General features: G+C 41.5%; 2 protein-coding genes across 3 annotated transcripts in view; both read right to left on the bottom strand.

Annotated features, from left to right (window-relative positions):
* Positions 1 to 2,272: 2,272 nt before the first annotated feature.
* Positions 2,273 to 5,983, bottom strand: LOC128303019 (uncharacterized). Its single transcript, XM_053039872.1, has 4 exons — positions 5,469 to 5,983; positions 2,840 to 2,852; positions 2,467 to 2,761; positions 2,273 to 2,298 (listed from the first exon to the last, which is right to left on the bottom strand). Exons 1-4 carry the CDS (start codon positions 5,981 to 5,983, stop codon positions 2,273 to 2,275), a joined length of 849 nt encoding a protein of 282 aa, XP_052895832.1.
* Positions 5,984 to 8,960: 2,977 nt separating this feature from the next.
* Positions 8,961 to 16,411, bottom strand: part of LOC128300669 (SLIT-ROBO Rho GTPase-activating protein 1-like) — a 29,722-nt gene continuing 22,271 nt past the window's right edge. For both annotated transcript variants that reach the window (XM_053036820.1, XM_053036821.1), the window contains 9 exons: positions 15,918 to 16,406; positions 15,577 to 15,844; positions 15,287 to 15,499; positions 15,101 to 15,206; positions 14,811 to 15,035; positions 14,563 to 14,734; positions 14,414 to 14,493; positions 13,719 to 14,340; positions 8,961 to 11,431 (listed from right to left, as the gene is read on the bottom strand). In XM_053036820.1, the coding sequence (XP_052892780.1) occupies positions 10,181 to 11,431; positions 13,719 to 14,340; positions 14,414 to 14,493; positions 14,563 to 14,734; positions 14,811 to 15,035; positions 15,101 to 15,206; positions 15,287 to 15,499; positions 15,577 to 15,844; positions 15,918 to 16,406 (3,426 nt within the window). In that variant the 3' untranslated portion in view covers positions 8,961 to 10,180. The remainder of the gene's footprint in view (positions 11,432 to 13,718; positions 14,341 to 14,413; positions 14,494 to 14,562; positions 14,735 to 14,810; positions 15,036 to 15,100; positions 15,207 to 15,286; positions 15,500 to 15,576; positions 15,845 to 15,917; positions 16,407 to 16,411) is intronic.

The following is a 16,411-nucleotide window of genomic DNA, read 5'->3' as shown; positions in this document are numbered from 1 at the left end:
GAGAGGTGACATCAATTCCCCTCCAGCGATCCAGCGAGGAACGAGCGCAAGTGCAAGTGAGATAGATGACACGCCTTCTTTCGCTAAGGTTCCCCATGTGTTGATAAGCACGCACACAATAATAACATAGAGGGGAAGTACCGTTATGGAAGGACTGTTACAGGGTGGTTATTACAATCCGTTGTCAGCTAACTATTTTATTATCTGTACGTTTTTAATAATATCAGTAAAAGAATACAAGATTTATTGGCCAATGACACCACTAAAGAGCGGATGATTTTTTATCCTCAACAATGTAGACCCCACATGATCGTGATCTTTCTTTCTTATATTGAATGTTTAGTTATGAAAATAAAACGAAAATATGTTAAAAAATAACAAATCCTCTTTTGCACGATTTTTCAGACCGTTCATTGTTGAGACAATTTCCATTTCCATAAAATCCATACAAAATGATAATACAAATTTTTGAGATCGTTGTGCTAACATTTGTTTTCAACCACCCTGCAGTGCATGATCATCCGGTTAAATATCACCTCTTGATTTGGATGCTCTCTTGTTATATGAAACGCAGCTCTGGTGCAATTTTTGGACGCGTGAATCTCAAACTTTCCGTCGGCTGATGCGAAATTCCATACAAACGAGCCGATTTTCGATTTCCAACACCAAGAGAGCATGACATCATGAGAGGTGACATCAATTCCCCTCCAGTGAGCGTGACAGACACTCTTCTAATACATTGGCTAACACCACTGCGCATACAATCAAACTCGTGAGAGCGATCGCTAGTGCAAGTGAGATAGATGATACGCATTCTTCCCCTGAGATTCCCCATGTACTGATAAGCACGCACACGATAATAGCATACAGGAGAAGTACCGTTATGGCAGAACTGTCGGCGAAATTCCATACAAACGAGCCGATTTTCGATTTCCAACACCAAGAGAGCATGACATCGTGAGAGGTGACATCAATTCCCCTCCAGCGAGCGTGACAGACGATCCTCTAATACATTGCCCACCACTATCGCATACAACCAAACTCGTGAGAACGATCCCTAGTGCAAGTGAGATAGATGACACGCTTTCTTTCGCTAAGGTTCCCCATGAGCTGATAAGCACGCACACGATAATAACATACAGGAGAAGTACCGTTATAGCAGAACTGTCTTCAGCTGCGAAATTCCATACAAAAGAGTCGATTTTTGATTTTGGGATAACAAGAGAGCATGTTGTTTAGGAGGTGACATCAATTCCCCTCCAGCGTGCGTATAGCTGTTCCGCTTTCGCATGATATCATGGAGTGTGGTAGCAGATCTTCTAATAACTGTCCATAAGAAATATCACATACTATCAAACAGTGGAACACGTGGAAGTAATTTTATTGGTTTTATTGGTTTTTTTATTTTATTTTTTTCCATTCTGATGAATAAAGTCATCCACCGCTTTCCTTCCCTTTTCAATTGTGTCTATACTATCTTCCGTTCTCCTCTCTGGCGCAAGAAAAAGGCTAACGAGAATCTAATAATAAATAATGTTTGTTTGATGTCTTCTTTTTGTTTTACAATGTTTATCTGCCTTTCATCTGTACCCTAAAAAAATTACCGTTTCCCAATAATTAACGATAGTTCACGCCTGTAAATGGTTTATCCAAACTCGCTCATTTAGTGATTGAGTGTTCTATAATTTTGTATAAATTCTAACATATTATAACTTATTTTCTTGCTAACGCCAAAACAAATAAAAAACACCATCATCACACGTACGTATTAATCCTTATTCTGATTTTCAGTCAAATTTAAGGCTTAAAACGTTTGCTTTGTGTTGCTTTTCCCTTTCGAACACTTATCAATTTGAATGATTATCACCAACAGCCGCCGAGATGGACATCACCGCTCATCCTAAAACATCGCATCGTTAGAAAACTTTTCCAGCAATTCATTTGTTTTCACAGACTATTGTTTTCGTATAACCCGCCCCACCTAGAAACTCCCACCGAATAGCGCACTGGCGATTTATGTTCTTCTGCGGGTTCACTATTTTAATTTCATTATCATACTGTAAGACCTAACCGGTTGCACATTCACACTAAACACTCACACGCCCTTGCAATATGTTGTAACACATTAACCCGAGGTTCGAGAAAATCAGGAGGTTGGAAATCTAGTAGGCGCTGTAATAACTGTCTGAATGTTGAAAGTTGAACGATGAAGTTGAAAGTTGACGTACAAAGTGTTTGAATTGGACTTCTCTTCAACCGCGACCACCATCGATCAGTCTTCGATTCGTAGCGTTAGTTCTGTGAAACGTTAAAAAAATTAAATAAAAACAATGAAACGCGTGAGAATTGACAGTAACAAGCGAATGCGAAAGAAAGCGTTATGTGACAGCGGAACGGCACAAATTGAGTGAATCTTTACCTTGGAGCAAACCCCGCCTGAGTCGCGTGTTACACCATTCTTCTTACCTAGTACAACAGCCTCTACCCGTGCCCTATCCCGATCGATGTATATCGCTGTAATCAGGAAGAACACGCCCCCAAAGATCTCCACGAAGCAGGAGCTGAATAATGCGTACTGCAGGGCACGGAACTTGATCTGCGGTGGATCATCATCCGGTACGGACTGAAGCAGCCCGATGGTAGAACTTTCGGCCAGCTGCGACAGAACGGCTATTGTTTGTGTGGGTTCGAGGTTTATGTACGTATCGACTGATGATGCATCAGCATTCACACGAATTACTCGTTTGATCGCTTCCGATATCTGCACGGTTGGGAACACAAGGAGAAAAGATATCGATTTAGATTCCATTTTTTATTGTTGGCTTGCTGCAACACTTACCACACCCACGAAACTGCCGGCATCACCGAATGCATGGGAGATAAGAATCTGTAAAGCTTAACAATCAGACTAATCTGACCAAGAGCACTATTGCAAATGAGATAGATGACACGCATTCGTTCCCCTTAAGGTTCTCCATGTACTGATAAGCACGCACACGATAATAACATATAGGAGAAGTACCGTTATAGCAGAACTGCTACAGGGTGGTTATTACAATCCGGTATCAGCTAACTATTTTATTATCTTTACGTTTTTAATAATACTAGTATAAGAATACAAGTTTTATTGGCCAATGACACCACTAGAGAGCGGATGATTTTTTATCCTCAACAATGTAGACCCCATACGATCGTGATCTTTCTTTCTTATATTGAATGTTTAGTTATGAAAATAAAACTAAAATATGTTAAAAAATAACAAATCCTCTTTTGCACGATTTTTCAGACCGTTCATTGTTGAGACAATTTCCATTTCCATAAAATCCATACAAAATGATAATACAAATTTTTGAGATCGTTGTGCTAACATTTGTTTTCAACCACCCTGCAGTGGATGATTATCCGGTTAAATATCACCTCTTGATTTGGATGCTCTCTTGTTATATGAAACGCAGCTCTGGTGCAATTTTTGGACGCGTGAATCTCAAACTTTCCGTCGGCTGATGCGAAATTCCATACAAACGAGCCGATTTTCGATTTCCAACACCAAGAGAGCATGACATCATGAGAGGTGACATCAATTCCCCTCCAGTGAGCGTGACAGACACTCTTCTAATACATTGGCTAACACCACTGCGCATACAATCAAACTCGTGAGAGCGATCGCTAGTGCAAGTGAGATAGATGATACGCATTCTTCCCCTGAGATTCCCCATGTACTGATAAGCACGCACACGATAATAGCATACAGGAGAAGTACCGTTATGGCAGAACTGTCGGCGAAATTCCATACAAACGAGCCGATTTTCGATTTCCAACACCAAGAGAGCATGACATCGTGAGAGGTGACATCAATTCCCCTCCAGCGAGCGTGACAGACACTCTTCTAATACATTGGCTAACACCACTGCGCATACAATCAAACTCGTGAGAGCGATCGCTAGTGCAAGTGAGATAGATGATACGCATTCTTCCCCTGAGATTCCCCATGTACTGATAAGCACGCACACGATAATAGCATACAGGAGAAGTACCGTTATGGCAGAACTGTCGGCGAAATTCCATACAAACGAGCCGATTTTCGATTTCCAACACCAAGAGAGCATGACATCGTGAGAGGTGACATCAATTCCCCTCCAGCGAGCGTGACAGACACTCTTCTAATACATTGGCTAACACCACTGCGCATACAATCAAACTCGTGAGAGCGATCGCTAGTGCAAGTGAGATAGATGACACGCTTTCTTTCCATAAGGTTCTCCATGTGCTGATAAGCACGCACACGATAATAACGTACAGGAGAAGGACTGTTACAGGGTGGTTATTACAATCCGTTGTCAGTTAACCATTTTATTATCTTTACGTTTTTATTAATACTAGTAAAAGAATACAAGTTTTATTAGCTAATAACAACACTAAAGAGCGGATGATTTTTTATCCGCAACAATGCAGACCTCACATGATCGTGATCTTTCTTTCTTATATTAAATGTTTAGTTATAAAAATAAAACAAAAATGTGTTAAAAATAACAAATCCTCTTTTGCACGAGTTTTCAGACCGTACATGAAATGTTTCATGTAACATTTCAAGAAATGTTGTATGAAATTTTTCATGAAATTTTTGCTCAGCTGGTACCAGGTGTCACCTCTTGAAAAACATGCTCTCCTGGTATGGGCAATCTGAAAACAGCTGGTTTGTATGGAATTTCGTACCAGCCGACGGAAAGTTTAAGCGAAATGAAGGATGCTTTCCGTTTCATCTGAAATCTGAAAACAATTGTGTGCGCTGCTACGGTATAGTGGTTTTTCGCAGCTGACCAGCTGATTTTGTCATTTGAAAAATTTTTCTTCGAGGACGGACAATTTGCCGAATGGAATGAGTGGGAGGAATTTCTCCGCTTCTTGCAAAATACGTCAATCTCTATCTTTTTTAAATAAGATGCTCCATTCCCCCTTCATTATTTTAGATTAGATCTATTTCATGAAGCAATTGAATAACAAGCTTTCCTTGACATAGTAACACCGTTTGGATATTAATTTTCGTTGCAAAAAATAAAACTGTTACACATTATATGTCGTTTTGAAATTGTTCTGACCTATTTCTGCCTGATTTCTCTATAACAAGTTTTCGAGTACATTAAGTGTGATGATAGTGATAGGTAGGTGATTACCATAGTCAAACGCTTTGTATGAGAATCTTCTCGAAATATCTACTACATTCGGAGGATACAATATTCACAGTTGAGGCAATCAAGGCAATCAAAGTGGGAACCACAGTTTCAGTATCTCCGCGCGTCACACACGCCTATTTGATTTATTTTTGTTCTTACAGCTATGTACAAATTCAGGATCAGGCTTAACACACATACAATTGCAGTAACACTGCAAATTCTGTTGCAAGTTAACTGATGGCTTTAGTTTATGACTTTTTCGTTGACGTAGAAGTGGTCGTTGGGGTAGTAACTGACGTCGCATCTGTCGTTGCGTTACTTCCTGCCGTCACTGTAGACGTTCCAGCCGTAGTAACTCCATTACTCTCCGTTGCTGTTGTTGCACTTATTCCGACCGTGGTTGTATCAGAGGATGGCAGTTTAGCAGTGCTGGTAGACACGGTTCCGTTCGATTCTTCTTTATTCTTAAGCGAGGCACCTTCAGTAGTTGCCTCCGACGATGATGACCCAGTAGAAGAGGACGTAGTTGTTGTGGTCAGGTTTTTGCCACTTTCAACAGATACCGTCGTGGACACTGGTGTGGTAGAGCTTGCGGCAGAAGTGGTAGTTACGTTGTAGGAGAATGCGGAATCCGTTTCATTCTTCACACTGGTGGAATTGCTCGTCGGTGATTGCTTCGGGCCAAAAATGGAATCCCACAGGTGAGCGAAAAATCCTCCAGTTTCGCTATCCGTTTCACACGATACAGTCGTTGCCAGGACGACCAACACTCCTGCCAACAGCCAGAGTGACGTCAGCCTTCTTGGATTCATCGTTTGTTAACACACGGTTGGGCTTGCTTGATAGACCCTTGTCGTATTTCGATGTTCCCTCGCCGACTCACAAAATGCAACTGAAACTAATGTCACCACATCGACACCGGTTTAAGCATTTTGGTGACTGTCCAATGAACGTGTTGTTTGTCAGCTATTTGTCACGATCATTAGCAAATGGGTGCTACTTTCGACGACAAAATCATCGTGTGACTAATAGAAGGCAAGGACAAAAATTATCCAACGCCAGCAGTTTGTACCGAAATATATTTCGGTACCGGTGTCACCAACTCCCGTTCTAGCCCATCCGCAACATGATGATTCAATGCAAATTATCAGCTTGTGCTCATCTCAGTTTGACTTTTTATCTATTTCATATAATTCTTTTACACGGGGGAAGATGTTGCTGAGCTTAACTTTGTTTTATTCTACACATATTTTGCGGTCGGAAGGATAGTTTTATGCACTTTCTTCTCATATCCACCACCAGAACCTTCTACAGTGTACTACAATTGACCTAGTGTCACCGGTACATCATCGTAGTCCTTCTCGTAGTGCGTCTCATTTCCATTCGCCTCGGACTGTTGTACGTATGAAGAGTTCGAATCCAGATCCGCTGCTTTTAACGATGCTTCACTTATTGCTGGAATGTCCGATGTATCGGAACGGTTTGCGATGGCATTCGTGTGTCTTGAATCTTCTTCCGAATTGAACAACGTATCAAACAATTGCTGGAAGAACCCATCCTTCAATGAGTTGCCGCATACACTACCCGGGTACACTATACTGATCAGTGCAAGTGCACAGACAAGTTTTCCCAAATGACACACCATAATAACACCGTATATTGCCGTGTGTTATCTTCCGGATGACTGACCGCATTCACTACGCAGGAGTCGCATTAAACCGTAGAAACCCCGATTACCCTATCCCGTCTGATGTGAATCAATATCACAAACAAATGAACCGTACGCAAACAACAGGACGGCTTACTTACTTTGAACCATGGTGTCGAGCGCGTAGTTCGGGATGTGTTGGCAGGGAAGCTGGTAGGTCATTTTAGATTTGACGAGTAACGAATGGCTCTAGAAATTTGAAGCAATCAAGAAGATTAGTATATAAGATCTTAAGGACTAGAATGAAGAATGAAATACCTATTGAAGTAGGGAGACTACTAGCAGGCGGCGTCGATCTTAAAGTACTCCTTCTAAAACTCCATCAAGATACCATATTCGTCCGATAGTCTTCTATAAAGTTTTGATAGCACACTGACGAATAACCTGGTTTCGTCGTTTTGCTGAGCTGTGCGTACTATAGAGTATCTGTAATGATAGTTACGAAACATGAGATGTGGAGCTATTCGAGTACTAAAGAGAAGATACTCTTACCTGTGTACATTTGTGATGTGTGACTTGTCCATGTCAGCACAGCCGTGCTCTACCGCGAGTGAGTCATCAACAAGTAGAGAATACTCTTGGAGACTTCAGTACGCAATCTCAGTCATACCTTACTGAGTTATGATTGATGAATTTGCAACGACCGCAATTTCCTACATCTTTACACACAGTGACGCAAACTACTAATTAATTCCAATTAGTCCAATTATTCCTATTAGAAAGACGACCCGGTAAAATGAGTCGACCATGATGTCGTTACCATAGCGCTAACTACAGTAGGCTACGGAAATTGAAGAAATACAAATAGCTCTACTCACGCTTTAGAGTATGGTTTCATTAGTTTCACATTTATTCTGTATATACTTGATGCGGTCGTCATCATGCACCAACGTATGTATAATAATCTGTAGAAGTATGTATATATTTTTTTATACTTCGCGTCCTTTCGGTTTCTTTGCAGCCTTTTCCCAACTACTACTCATCCTGCTCTCTCGCACTATCGCAAACAAAGCACTGCTGCCCCCCCATTGAAGCACGCCTTTTACGCAGTAACAGTTACTGGAAATGCTTTGAAACACTAGGAAAACGAACTTATTGGTGTATAATGTTCCACGTAACGATGATCATCTCCCTGTTGTTCAACTCTCCTATAACTGTTTTGTCGTGTGTATGTGTGTATGATTTTGAACCATTTTTCTTTCCCTAATCGTTTTTTGGATTAAGCACGTTGCTGACCAACAAACACGCACTATAGAAACTAAACCCTGATCATCGTTCTTCCCCCACCCTTAGATTGTTGGTGTAATAGTTTTAACCTCAAATTATATCGTTTCGATGGCAACACAAGTTTGATCGTGGTTTGACATAGACACAACCAATGGTTACTTATGGAACGAAAGTATCGCAATCAATATTGCCTACTTGCATCCCCCTTTGGGTTTTTTTCGCTTTACTCTGAACGACACATTGAAAAAGGGGATTGGAAGATAGCAAGATGATGGACCATTATTGGTTTATATTTTTCGTTTTTTTTTTGTTTTGGTTACTGTTGCTGACTACGGTTCTCGTACCATCCATTCCTCCACTATGTTGTAATTATTGAGAGTGTTTAGAATTGTTATTGTAATAATAATAGCTGGGTATAATAACGTTTATAGTTTCTGTTTAAGTTTTTTTTTTGCTTTTGTTTACGACAGTTATATAGCTGTATTGATCGATCCGGCTGGAGATTATGTAACTGATGATGATCGTGATAAAATGGTTAGAATTACTTTACACACATGTTTATGTTTTCTTGTTGTGTCAGACAGTTTACAACTGTTACTTGTTTTGCCAGTTTTTGGATATAATATATACGGTACATTATAACTGTTTCCCACTACCAATAGACTGCTACACCAATAATACGCGAGCAACAATAGATGTGAGTCGTGAAGGAAAGGGCTTTTACAAAACAAAGCCATAAAAAGCACCATATCGTGTGTGTGTGTGTGTTTTGGGCAATTCAAGCAACTCGAAGTTTAGGAATTAATATTTGTTCGTAATTTTGCGCCCTCATTTTGTGCTTGCCATCAGTCGTATAAGGTTCGGTTAAAGTTGCAGCAGTTACTGTTGTCATATTGACCTACGGTTTTTTTTTTATTACTACTTGCTTCCCCTGTGTTGTTTCCGCCAAATCTTTCATGAGCTCTATATGTGTGTTATTTGTATATCGAAACATCTTGGACGCTACTACTGCTACTACTATAGACTACACTGGTTATATCTCGTTTCGTGTACCTTGTATTCGTTACGGTTTGTTTTTTTTTCCTGTTTCGCTCACTATCGCTTCTAAACCAATGATTGCGCTTATACTTCAATCGCCTTGGCTTATGCGTATGTCGGAAGCTTTGCCCATTATATTCTGCTTGAGAGCGTTGTGTGTACACGAATATTAGCCTGCCTAGAGCGCACCACTAAGGAGTCGAATTATCCAAAATATCGGTACCATTAAAACACAGCCCGACTTTAAAAAAAACCCGAAAGGGAACTTAACACATCTGGCTAAATAATACACCTCCTGATTAAAAAAAAATGTGTGCAGTAATTTCGTTGTTCGCAATAAAATTGAAATGGTATGCAAATGCACGCAAGTTCGAAAACAAAGGCACCACCATTGCTAAAGTGTCGCTATAATGTACACCTTAATCCCCTGTTCATCACGCGATCATCTCATTTGACCATCATTATTGTATCTACTAACCACCCGCATGGTGTTGTATGTGTGTGTGTTTGTGTGTACGCACCACAAGTTCTTTTACATCTTCTTCTTCTTCTTCACGAGTATTGTGTATTGTACCGATCCAGTCTTAATTATTAAAATCATTTTCAGTTTAGCATTGTTGTATATATTCGAAATATTGGTGTTTTCCTCGATCCAATTCCCGCGCGCACCTTGTTCAAATCCGCAAATTTTTCCACCACTCACACACGGTTGGGTCGTATCCGTTACGTGGTCAGCCTTCAATAACCTTGTTAGCATGTGTTGTGCGAAAGTCTATTACATTGGTATGTGCAGGAAGAAGAAGATTGTAAACTTTGCACCAATTTACGACTCGTCTTTTACCCCCTCCTATATATAATACCACCCCGCCCGCCGCATGGTCTCATCGAGTCAACAAAAGAAAGTCAGACAGACGGACAGTTTGAATGTCCGTCTTTCTTCATTTTTTGTTGTGCCGTGACTTAGAAATGCCTCTTGGGTGAAGTTCTCGTCGCTTTACATGTTAAAAGTGTTTGAGCGCGAGAACAGTAGCCACTTCTAGTCCGCATTCCGACGTTGCATTTCTGGCGTTTGCGGTAGAACCTGCGGTTTCTTCAATATCTGGGGCTTAACCTTCACCTGTGGTTTGAACGAGCTCAAACTTTTGGCCTGCTGCTCCTGGGCCATAGAAGAAACGCCCGCTGCCGACGTCCCTTCGGTTGATTTTATCAGACAACCACCAGTCAAATGTAGGTCCGCAAATTGGGACACAAACTTCTGCGTATTGCGGACGGGAATTGGACTCTTGCTGAGTTCCTTCCCAGTTACTGAAGTTGACGCCAGCAGTAGACCACCATCATTCGAAGACATCGACACGAGCTCCGATTCTTCGTCAGTCACCGTACTCGGCGTGCTGCTGCCTGCCGGTGATGAGGACAACACAACGGGAGTTGCAATGCCCGCTACCCTTTTCGGTTCTTCCTCCCTAGCACCACCACCTGCTCCTGCTGTACAATCTTCAATTTTACCTGGAACTTCCACCGAAGTCGTCGGTATTGGTGTGTTGGAACTTTTAATACTGATTTCTTGTGGCTTTACCTCCGCTTTAGGTTTATCTGTCGCCAACCCTCCCTTCACGTCAAGCTTAACCTCTTTCTTCATCGTGTTATTCTCATACACAGGAGATTCGTTCGAAAATCGTTCATTCTTCTTTAGCGTGCACTGGTTCTGTGCGGCAAACCGTTCCGCCGACGTCATGTCCTCCAGTTCCGTGTCTAGCGATTCTCTAGACGCATGGGCCGTCTCCTTGTTGATAGCCGATGGCGGAAGATCCATCACCAAATCGGGTGCAATTCGGTTCCGGCTTAGGATGCGCGATGTTGTCAGATTCTGGTAGGAGCTTTGTGCGGCACGCTTTTGCCATAAGTCACGATTTTGCTGGAAAACATTTAATGTGGCAGAACCACCACCAGCAGCTAGGGACAGTTTATTCTCCGACAGGCTGAAGCTCTTCGAGTGATACTTCCGCATCGGACGGGACTGATCGGACTGGTCATCGGTGGCTGTTGGTTCTCCAACTACCGATTTCCCAGTGCTTAGTGTCGACTCGCTGCGACGGTTTAGTCCAAGGGTAGATTTGCTATGCTCTGGTGGTTCACCCATGCCGCCGAGCCGTGGACGAATTTCCACATTATCCGATTCTTCGTCGTTGCTGTTGCTGCTCGTACCACTATCGGCCGCTGGCGATTTCTCGCGGTTCATAGTAATTTTGGTCGGTTCGGCATAGATCGGTTCCGAAGGTTTTGATGTCTAAAATAGGGTATAAAAGAAACGAGTTTTAATTATACTGAACTGTTTGATTAACATTCTAGGCGAAACAGGCAATTTAATTCGTGTAGAAGAAGCTATTAAGCAATCCTGGCGGAATGGGGTGGTGAGGGTTAATAAAGCTTGTATTAAAATGCGAAAAAGGCGAAAACAAAATTACTACTTAAAGCTAAGCATTCAGGAACTTTTTCAGGAGATGTAATAACCTTGATAGGCCGTGTTAGCATTACACGATTAATAATTACGTAGAGCGGTAGGAAAACAGATCGCCTCTACCAAGTTCACATTATTGGACATTTTTATGGAGCTTGCAGTTGTGGTTTAAGTTGTGTTTGTTTAGCTTAAGCTTAACGCTATCACCCTGACATGCACATCTACACTCAACATAAACACCTATCAATCACTTGTTATACGACAACTTATTTACGTACTTGCTAAAGTTATATAAAGCGTTTAATTTTGCATATCAGTCGAAATAACAATATAGAAGCACATTATGCTCTTACGTTTTCATTAAACTTTACCATACACACGAAATGGGTTAGTAAGCGTGGTGGATGGATAAAAGGCAATCCCATTATGTCTACAAACATGTGCTAACATATCAGTAACAACCGCTCTAAATGGGTAACAGTGTTTTAGGTATGTAAAACATACGGCTCACCTCTCGCTCATTCAAAAGCCTGGGCACGGAGTGTGGACATTACTCGATGAATTATGAAAAACTATAAAACGATTCACAAAGTAACGTGACGCAGCAACAAACAATACGCGACATACGGATAATTGACGAATAAAGGAATAATGTTGTGTAAGTGTAAAAACAGTAAAGGCGTTACAAAACTAATGAAACAGCAGCAAACGTACCGCAGCTACCGGTGTGCTAAAGCAAACACTTCTTTAACGATTATGGAACAAAAGTCATATACAAACTTCACTGCTAGTTGAACAGATAGTTTACGAGCTGTTCTTATGTTTATTCTTCATAGCTTCTTAACTTTAACTGTGTTGTTTTTTTATCTGTGATTTATGTGTTTAATTAGCTTTAATAACTAGTGCGTTATCATCATATGTAATATGATTCAGTGGAATAAGCTGCCTTTCGTTTGTATCCTACCCAATCTTTTCTCTGCATGCAAATAGGCGCGAATAGGAAGCTGTCATTCATTTTATATTCTACCATCCAACAGCTTTGTTCAGAAATAAGGGCCAACGATCGATTGGGAAAAGAGTAGCACACAACCGTTGCTTTCTGCTGTGCTGCATTATTCACTGTAACCTAACTAATGTTAGTGCACTATATATTTAATATTTTAACATCTAAACTGCTTTCGAAATGAAGCTCATTTCCTACAACTTTACACCATTCGTTTGTACAAATACGCCTCGTTGTTTTTTTTTTCAAATGTTTCGATGTTTATGGTACAACTAACCTGTCCCGTGTATCTACTACTGTCTGTATTTGATGCAAAAGAGACAGATGGGATAAAAGTCTAACACCAAGAGCAAACAAACAAAATATCGTTGCATGAGGACAAATAGACTACGGCGCAATACGACTACAGCACGAGACGTTTTTCTCGCAATAAAGTAACACATAAGGGATTAACTAAAAAAAAACGTACTAAAGTAACACTGACATTCACATGCAATTTTTATAGAGGATTGTCTTTGCTAATTTTATAGTCATATAATCTTAACCTAACTCAATAAAAAAATAGTTCCAAAGTCTGTGTTGGATTTACAAATGTAGCGCAAAGGACATACAAAAGCTGATAAACGGGGAAAAAAAACTTTTTTTAGAGATTCAACTTACAAACGCGGAGCATCACACAACGGTTGTTTTGTGTCATTCTTTTGGGAAAAATCGTTTCCGACAATTGTTTGAAAATTGCTATTGCTCAAAGCAAGAAACTACTGCTGATAAAAATACACAGATGCGACAAAACCATTACTAGACTACGGTTCGGTTTCACACCTGCATTAGAGCCATTCTTAGACCTATTTGTTTTAAAGGTCCTGAATTCGGTGGGAGTGAAAGAGAGCTTTTGATCAAGGGGAGCGCACACAACGTTGAAAACACAATAGACATTCAACGCAATGACAAAAAAATAGAAAGCAGTACACAAACAAACGATAACAAGCAAGGACGGCTTTACGGTTCAAGGAGCACGAAACATTCAAAGGAATGGGTGTGAATGAACTTGAAATATAGGCAACGAAATACAAAGAAAGTAATTGTATAGCATTATACGGTTGTCTCCAGTACCTCGTATGTGAAGAGAGCCATATCTTCGACGAACTCGAACGAGTTTTCGAACGAATGTGGTTCATCGTGGTAGCTGTACGGTGACGCTTTCAAGTGATCCACACTATCGTAGTGAATGTAGTCGGTGTCCTTCAGCTCACTGCCCAACTTTTCACCAATCACTGGTGGCGCATGATGGGCGGATGGCAACGGTGGTTGGTGTGTCACTATAGCAATCGGTTGTGGCTGTGACGTGGTTGAGTGGTGAACGGAAGACACTACTTGTGAAGCATGCTGGATCGTTTGATACTGTGGATGACCGGGAGAGGCCAGCGCTGTTTGTATTAGCCCGGCAGCTGCTCCAGCAGCTCCGCTGTTGCTAGATGTACCACCACCACCGACGCCCCCGACACCTGTTGCTCCACCGCCCACAGCACTATGTCCACCGGCAGAAGCCGTTGCGGCGCTAATAGTGGATGCGGTGTAGTCACTACCGCACGTAATGTTGGACAGTGTGTTGGAATTTTGCGTGCAAATCGATAGCTGACTGTTGAGCGAAATATTTCCACTGGGGCGGCGCTTCCGGACGGATTCTTCTGAACTGGAAGATTTCAAATGTTCACTTTTATCGCGATCTTCATCCCTAAAAATAATAATTAAAAAAATATTTTATATGCGGAATCGGATATGCAACAATGGCGGATGTGAAAACTTACTTGATTTTTAGCGATATGTACTTATCTGGAATGAGTCCAGTTTTACCGTTTACTGCACCTCGCCACCAATCGTTGGAAACCTATTCGAAACATAGAGCAATTTTGAATAAAAAGAACTGTACACTGGCAATAAACCGAACTGTACTGACCTGATTGTACAGTATCACAGTGTCCCCTTTTCGTAACGATAGTTCTCTCTCGGATCGTGCGTTAAAATCGAACTGAACGATCGCTTCGAATGTGTCCGATTCATCCTCTGATGGATACACTTCCGAATCCGGATCTTCCGATACTTGTTCCGTGGGAGAGTCACCAACATCACTGGAATTGCAAGAATCCACAATAATGTTTATCAAGGCAAGAGCTGCAATCGTGTTCACAGCACAACTATACTTACATATCTTCAAACGTTTCTGAAGTGATGAACTTTTCGTACTGCATTCCGCCCAGATCTTTCGGGAAGAGTTCGGCATGGTGGACGATGATGTTCTTTATTAGCTCATTTACCTGGTTCTGATACTGCACTTGGTCCTTATCTTCCGGCGCTGGCATCAACGTGGGACCAAAGCATATCGCCAGATTGTAAGCATCCATCATATTTTCGTCAGAATATTCGGAAAGGCTATTTGTGGACAAAGCATTAGTTCGATCTGTTCAATGTAATATTACCGCTCGCTCGATACTTACTGGTTCAAAAAGGCAAACAGATACCGTATAACCACTACAACTGATTTGGGTAGACTTTGGAAGAATTTGCGTATGCCTGATACAATATCGTGCTTGGATTCGAGTTCTACAAGAAACGAAACAAACGGAATAATATAAATATGTAGATAAAACGGCTTTCATTTCCTTCTATCCTGCTATACTTACGTGCAAGTTGAACAAAATGGTCGAAGTAAATTAAAGGAAACAGCGGTTCGCGCAGTTCTCGTAAATAAAGCTTCAACACTCCAGCAACAGAGTTGATGTCGGAAGCGTCGGTCATTTCAGCCAGTGGATCATCGCCACGTTCGAAGGCTTCTTTAAAGTTACTTATTTCTACTTGAGATCCTGAAACTCGGAATATGCCTTGATGATGCAATCCTGTGTAATAGAATAAAATTTCCAATTTATCATTCCCACCAGTCGAAACTTCGTCTTCAAAATGAAGGATAGCTTACCATAAAGATTGATAACTCTAATGCAACTTCGAACAATTAGTGGAATTTCTTCACCCGATACCTCCAGATATTCCTCTAGCGAACCACCGAAAAGTTTGGGTCGTCCGGATTTGTTCATGCGCCCAATGCGCTTCCGCTTCGGTACGTTTGATTTTGTGAGAGTGTCTGTTTTGATGGCTGAATCTTTCGCTAAAGCGTTACGCAGATATTCCGCCTTCGAATCCAGCCGTGCTATTCGCGATGTTGCGAGTATGTATTCGCGTATTTTCTGTTCGAAAGTAAACCAAACAAACTAATAAACCTTTTTCCGTTGCAGCTGAGTGGCCAATCTCTTGCCTTACCGTTATGTAGAATTCTTCGATTTCGTTCTTATCCGATCGTAATTTTACCGATGTGTTTTCGGGCTTTTGAAAAGCGACTGCACCATCACCAAACGCTCCAGTGCAATCGTAATCCTTAGTGTTGAGTATGTCCAGTAGATTGATTTCCGCCGTTTCCAGCGTTTTCCAGATTTCTTCCGACTCCATGCGTAAGTTGTTAACGCGCTGCTCGAGCTGCATTAGCCGAGACTCCATCTCCTGATGCAGGGCCTTCTGCAGCTCCGGCTCCACATCTTCATCCTGTCCCTGAAACTCCAACCGCTTCGGAATCATGAAAGCGGCACTATGTTGCTCAAGGAACTTTTGCTTATCCGCACGGCTATCCATAGAGTTGACGATGTGTGACAGCGTTTCGGCATTATGTAGCACCGCCCTGCAACGGCCTTGGTCCGCGGAAACATGCATCAGCAGTGCCCGCGAAACGACCGAATGAAAACCAAGATCCATGCACTGCA

This window comes from Anopheles moucheti, chromosome 3 (assembly GCF_943734755.1).
Source record: "Anopheles moucheti chromosome 3, idAnoMoucSN_F20_07, whole genome shotgun sequence".
Taxonomy (NCBI): Eukaryota; Metazoa; Arthropoda; class Insecta; order Diptera; family Culicidae; genus Anopheles; species Anopheles moucheti.
Note: the sequence above shows the minus strand (reverse complement) of the source record. Positions and strands in the feature narration are given on the sequence as shown.

Excerpts from the sequence above, each read along its gene's own strand:
- LOC128303019 (XM_053039872.1), bottom strand. The coding sequence starts at position 5,983 with ATGAATCCAAGAAGGCTGACGTCACTCTGGCTGTTGGCAGGAGTGTTG. Across the intron at positions 2,299-2,466 it reads GGTAGAGGCTGTTGTACTAG|AACTAACGCTACGAATCGAA; the intron begins GTAAGAAGAATG and ends AACGTTTCACAG.